The sequence below is a fragment of the Lactuca sativa genome, chromosome 2 (assembly GCF_002870075.4).
Source record: "Lactuca sativa cultivar Salinas chromosome 2, Lsat_Salinas_v11, whole genome shotgun sequence".
Taxonomy (NCBI): Eukaryota; Viridiplantae; Streptophyta; class Magnoliopsida; order Asterales; family Asteraceae; genus Lactuca; species Lactuca sativa.
In genome coordinates this window covers 150,156,863-150,164,045 of record NC_056624.2, presented here as the reverse complement: position 1 = coordinate 150,164,045, position 7,183 = coordinate 150,156,863, and the positions used below count along the sequence as shown (strand labels likewise).

The 7,183-nt window shown below is 31.3% G+C and overlaps 1 protein-coding gene across 1 annotated transcript; it reads left to right on the top strand.

Annotated features, from left to right (window-relative positions):
• Positions 1 to 1,683: 1,683 nt before the first annotated feature.
• LOC111909673 (increased DNA methylation 2) lies at positions 1,684 to 4,096 on the top strand. The gene is made up of 3 exons (XM_023905450.3): positions 1,684 to 1,869; positions 2,460 to 3,488; positions 3,630 to 4,096. Exons 2-3 carry the CDS (start codon positions 2,474 to 2,476, stop codon positions 3,881 to 3,883), a joined length of 1,269 nt encoding a protein of 422 aa, XP_023761218.1. The 5' UTR covers positions 1,684 to 1,869; positions 2,460 to 2,473; the 3' UTR covers positions 3,884 to 4,096.
• The last annotated feature ends 3,087 nt before the right edge of the window (positions 4,097 to 7,183 follow it).

Here is a 7,183-nt window from a genome sequence, read left to right as displayed (position 1 = left end):
TTAAATCCAAAATATAAAATAAACTTAAAAAATATATTTAAATATTATTTTTCAAAATAATTAAAAAGGTTTAAATAATGTAAAAATAGAACTACAAGTAAAATTAAATTAAAAATATAAAAACAAATGCTTTTTTATTATAAAAACAAATGCTTTTTTTTTATTATAAGTGGTTTTAAATTAAATAATAGAAAAAATTGCACTTCCTTAACTTACAAACAATATTTCATATATCAATTAACCATTATGAGTGAAATTAAAAAAAAAAAACAATAAATAAGTAATTTCTAAATTAATCAATTCTAACGTTAAATATTAAAAACCATGTTTAGTTTTATTTAGGGATAATGACTTAAAAGGATAATATATTTTTCGATTCGTCTATATTTACCCCTTCAACTTGTTAAATTGTACACATTCAGTCCTTATGACCGGTTAACATCTCATTAATGAATGTCCCGTGTAAGTCGTCGTGAGAAAAAACTAAATAAATTATTTATAAGTACTGAATGAATACAAAAACAAAAATGACTTATTTTGCAACAAAAAAATATTAAGGACTAAATGTGTACAAAGTGATAAATATATTACCCTATTAAGTCATTTTTACCGGCTAATCTGGAGTAGCCAGTCATAAGGATTGAATGTGTACATTTTAATAAGTTGAAAGGGTAAATGTGGACGAAAAAAACTCAGTGACCAAATGTGTACAAATCGAAAAATATACTATCCTTTTTAGTCATTATCAATTTTATTTAAATACAAACATTGGATAGATGATATTGAATTATGATGTTAACAACCATTAACAAAGTGTTTGTAAGTGTTGAAATAATATTTTTCTCGTAGTTAACAAAGCTGATTGTAATTAATCATTGTGACGTTTTAGCCTCAAACTATCATATTTGAAAGCAACAATTAAAATTTTGTAGTAAAAATGTTGATTATTGAAAATAAACTAAACGAGAAATTAAATATCCTCCTATTTTTTGATCCTACTAATCCTCCTATCTATTTAAATGATGATATGTGTCATATTAGTATCCTAAAATATCACTAAATCTAATTAAATGAGCATTAAATGTTACACACGTCACCATTTAATTGGGTAGGAGGATATATAGAAAAAAAAATAAGAATGATTTTTAATTTCTCTAAAGTATAACATCCCTAATAAAGGTAACAATCTGAACATGTATAGGAAAACAATGAATATATTTTGTATTTTACTGATAATAAATCAAACAATTTTAAATATAAAAAAACAATCAAATGCGTTGAACAAGTCAAAAGTCACCTAAAGTATTGCTTATAACATCCTAAATCATTGTATTTAAAAAAAAATAGATTACTGATTGAAGAATCAATCTAACTATTCAATGTTATCCAAAAACAAAATATTACTTTAATGGTAATAGGTTAGATTTTTAAAAACATAATATCATAATATGAAGAAAATACATCGTCATAATTTGATAATTTTTCAAAATATAATACTTTGATAAAAAGAAATATTGAAAATACATTGATTTAACAATAGTAAAAAAATAGTATCTAGCTTTTAAATTTATCATCATTAATTTATTTTATAAAAAAAATATGTTGATAATAAATAATTATTTTAGAAATAATAAATTCTGTTGTAAAAATTTACAAAAAGAAACAAATAAATTTGGAAGGATGGGTAAAAGCCAAAGCATTCCACGTTTTAGAACTGTTTCTTCCTCCTGCCGGCGGCATCATGTGTGCTCAACTACCGGAGCTCACAACCCCTCAGCCTTCAACCCTCAAAAATCAATAATCAAAACGCTTAATTTCACCTGAAAACTGCTCCTTCGTCGGAGGTTCCACGATTTTCATCTCGTAAAGGTCAGATTTCCCCCTTCCCTCACTTGCTATTCTTAGTAATATCGTCTCCACTTTGATTTCTTACGCTTCTATGTTTTCCGTGCAATTTGATTGGCATTCTCGACATGCATTCTTGTTTTTCTTCTTCTATTCATGTTAATTAATCATTACCGAGGCATTTGTTTTCTAATTATTCGTTTTGTTTTTTATGAGAGATTGTGGTTTTCGGGAAATTTCCATGCCCTTACGATTGAACATGTGAGATTCTAATGCAGTGAGTCGATGATTTTTTACAAAATAAAAATGCTAATTACGTTTGATTATACTAATACCTCTCTCAATTCGTTAAGATGTTTTGGGCTCAAGTTGATTCATTTCCATATTGAAATTGGATACGGATTCTTCCAAAATTTATCGAACTTTATATCATATCCTACAAGTGGAATAAGCTTAATGTTGATTTCGGGACAGAATCTGTACCAATTTTGAATTCAGAAACGAACAGCTTTGACCTCCGTAACACATATTAACAGCTCCATATCTTTTGGATTTGGTTTTTAATCTGCTGCAACTACTTTGGGGATCTCAATCTGGTGATTTTGTCGTTGTAGTTGTTCTTCAAGTAATGGAGGGCTCACTCCCAGTTAGAGAATACCTCATCGACATGGGAACAGACATGGATGACAAATCAAGCGGAAGAACACCAACAGATGATCAATTCTTCCTCTTATATTTCATCATGGGCACCTATTTTGGCCCTGATCTCAAGGGAGAATCACACAAATCTGTTTTCCAAAGACGTGCAGAGGGTCTTCCACCATATCCTCCACAAAAACTAGCAGGTTCTTGCATGAAAACAGTTGAAGTAGAAAGAATCTACTACTATATACTCAGAAAAGCCGATCAATCTGTCACATTAAAACTACCATGGCTGCAAGAATTCTTTCATGGGAAGAATCATCTCTCAACCTCCACCAGAACCCCAGGTCCACCTTTCCCACAGTTTGATGATCTTTTTCCTCCCGAATTACATCCACATTCAATCATGAAAGGTCAGTATGAAGCCATTAACAACATTGTATTCATTAGTGACCCCAAAATCCTTTACATTGGGCAAGAGTATCTTGAAAGGTTCAAAAGGTTGACTAGACTAGAAGATGTCTGTTTGGATAGAGATGATGCTAGGCGTCATACAACCGTTGATGGGAAAGTTTTATACAACATAGATGTACAAGAAATCAAATATCATCAAGACTTAAAGAAACCATCATCTTCTAGTGGTCAAGAAGATGAAACAATTCCTTCAAGTCCTCTACTGAAGCAAAAAGGTTCTTTCAATGGTGTAGCTACAAACAATGGCACAACACCAACACCATCTATATTTGGTTCTGATGATTACGTGTCACCTGGAATGAAAACAAATTCCTTGGCTGATCTTGGATCAGAGATGATCTTTTTTTCATCTTATCCCACTAGGGAAGAATGGAATAGAATCTTGAATTTTACTAAAAGTGGATTTGCTTTGAGTGGAAGTGCTACAATGGGTCAAATTGGGCCAAGTATTGGAAGCATTGACATTGGCGAATGTGAAGACTCCTACCTTTTTCGTGTCTCTCTTCCTGGGGTCAAAAGGGATGAAAGTAAGTTACTTTTTTTTTTCTTTTTTTAAAAAAAGGTATCACCTTTTCATCAAAATCTGTAAATCTTGAACGAAAATGCATTTCCAAATTTAAATGAAAGTAGGATGCTAAAACATAAACATGGATATTTGAATGGTGCAGGAGAATTCAGTTGTGAGGTTGAAGATGATGGGAAAGTATTGGTAAGAGGGGTAACAGTAACTGGTGAAAAAAGTGTGTGTAGATTTGATCAAATATTTGAAATGCAGACACACAAACTTTGTCCACCAGGTCACTTTTCAGTCTCATTTAAGCTTCCAGGTCCAGTTGATCCTCAACAATTTTCTGGGAATTTTGGAACTGATGGAATTCTTGAAGGAATAGTCATGAAAGCTCGTAGAAAGGTGAAAAGATGATTAAGAATCAAGAATTAAGATCTTTCATTTTGATGCATTTACATACAGGTATGTTGTTTATGTATTGCATCATATGCTTTGATGATGATGATGATGATGGGGTTAGGTTTTGGTTTTGTTTTTTTTGCTTTTTTGAAGGTTGTATGGGTGTTTATGAGTAGATAATTTGGGATAATATAAACTTGGGATATATAAAATTATATTTTCTGAATATAGATTTATCTGTGTCTTGATTTATTATTGAAAAATACACATTTGTTAATGATGAGTCTTGGAACCATGACATTGATTTTGATTTGGGTGTTATTGTTGTTGATTCGTTTTTACAATTTATTCACTGCAATGACATTAATAATGTGTCATTTTATATATAAAAGTTAAATTAGGGTGGTTGATCTGATTATATTTGTTATAATAATTAATTACTTAATCTTTTTAATACAATGTACCATATAATTTAAATAGTTTTGTATAGTTGCTATTAAAATATTATGATTGCAAAACATTGTAAGTTTATTATAAATAAACAGAAGGGAATAAATGTGAACAAAACCTAAACTATATTACCCTTATAAATCATTAACCCAAGAAAAAATGGATGGAACGTGTACTTTTAGATATACTTCATGGACCATGATTAAATATAAAAACATACATATTTTTTTCATCAACGTTGTATTATAATTTTTTAGCAAAAAAAACAGGCTAAAAGTTGTTGGCTCGTGATGTACATATATTAGCCCAAAGTCCCCAACATTAGTTTAAAGCCATGAACTCAAATCTAGGCATATTAAGTCCAATCAGGCTTACTTTTTGGATAGAGAGCTGCTCAATACTAGTATAGTAGTACTCTAATCTAGACATGCTTTCTGAACCGGTCTTGGATTGGTCAGAAATGGTATGGTTTTATTGTTTGATGAGTCTTCGTAGTATTAGATAGTTGGTCAGATAAAGGTTGACCAAACCAATGATGCTTAACTGAAATTGGTGTGAGAAGTCAGTGTGAATTGGTTCGACCCGGCTCGAACCTGGTTTGGAACCGGAAATAGTTAGACAAAAATGAAGTAGAAACAATAAACTATATGTTAAAAAAAATCATGTCATTCTAATTTCAAACGAATGAGTTATGACAGCTTAAAAAAGAGAGGTAGATTGTGCATAATACTAAAACAGAAAACAATTCAGCTTTGATACCATGTTTTATGGGGCCTATAACTCAATCAATATGTAACCAAATAATGTGTTTCTATAGTCTAAAATGAAGTACAAACATTAAACTACATGCTGAAAAAAATGTCATTCCGACTTCAAACGAAGAAGTTACGCTAGTTTAAAAAAGATGGGTAGACTGTGCATAATGTTGAAATATAAAACAAATAAGCTTTGATATTCTATGTTTCGGAGATTGTAACTTACTTAATCGATAACCAAATAAGGTGTTTATATACTCTAAAATGAAGTACACACTGTAGACTACGGATTGAAAAAAAATCATATCATTCTAACTTTAAATGCAAGAGTTGTGACAATTTAAAGAAGATGAAAGATCCAGTAGGATCAGACTCAAACTTAAAACACCTCTCGTACGGGCTAGTAGACATATAGTTTATAGGCATAGATGACAACTAGAATTGGCAGGTCATAAGGATATAATGTGAACAATTAAAAAAATTATATGGATGTAATGTGATCAGTCCAAACAAACTCAATAGTAACATGTTGACAAAAAGAACCTAAAAAACTAAATATGAACAAAACCTAAAGCATGTTACCTATACCAACCGGTGATAAAAATGTAGTGTAAACAGTCGAAACAAATTCAATGATAATATGTGGATAAAAAACTTAAAAGACTAAATATGAACAAAACATAACTTATGTTACCCTTATAATTACTTTAACTCTTTTATTAATTATTTACATTCATGATAATTATGTTTGGGGCTCTTCATTTTGTTACAACCTGCTATAAATTATAATCATTATTTGAATGATTTAACATTTGTATGTATGCCTTGCTACTTTGGCATTTTCACCTCTTTTACCATTCCCGTATACAATAATACAAATGCCGAATGTCATTTATTTGATGTATTTATGTGACACATCACTATACAAACTATCTCATCATAAAGATATAATTGTCACATTTATCTCTTCTTTCCTATTCTAATGAGATTTATGGGATATGTTGTTATTGTTGTTGAGCATTCAGAACATTGGTAACATTGTTATAATTATTACAACTATTATATTGTAAGCACTATTAATTAATTAATACATTTATTTATCAATCTTGTTTATTTATTTTATTAAATTACTCTTATTTGAATTTATTCATGATATGCATGTTCCTGGTGTTTTTCATGTTCAACAATCACCATCACCATCACCATGATCACGCGTCAACAACCACCACACAAACTTCACAAATGTTGCGTTTTTCATGTTATTGATGCTCATATGCAAAAAAATTCAAGAAATTTAAGACTCCAAAGACAATAACTTTAAGAAAAACAAAATTTAATGTAAAAACTATAACCCAAACACGATCAAACAAACTTCACTACCACAAATCATAATGAACGAATTGATTACCAAAATAAAATCTCAATCACCACATCAAAAACAAACCAAGTACAATCTCAAAACCAATTGTTGTTTATATCCTCATTGTAAAAAAAACAGCAAAATTTAACTCCATGAAAATCATGACGAAGCATCTTTACTTGAAAATTAAAGAATATGTGAAAGAAGCATCTTTATTTGATCTTCATAGAGCTCTACGACCTCTTTGTCGTCTTCTTGAAATCCCCATTGCCTTAAAACCTTTAACAAACCTCTGCAATTCATCTTTCTTGTGTAGTGACATACCCACAACAGCAGCACCACTGCAAAAACCTAACACCCATTCAGGAACACATCCATTGCGAAGCAACACCAAGAGCATTGACAAACACAACGCACCTAACAATACATCGCTCTTTAATTCCAATTCTCCACCCAAAATCAACGCCCAAAACCCTAAACAGCAAACTGTTGCGAACCCCCAAAACCAAAACTGTGATTTCCGGTTAACCCTCCTTTTTCTCCCACCACCGCCGTCGAATCCTCCCCACCCGAATCCCTTCCACGAGCCGCCTGACCCACCGTTGCCTGACCCGCCTCCGAATTCCCTCATCACGGAATTCAATGGCTCTGGTAAGACGTAATGGAGATTCGATGCCGCGAAACGGACAAATTGAATTAGGGTTTTTCTGGATCGTTGAGATCCGAAGAGCCCTTTATTGCTGCTCCTTG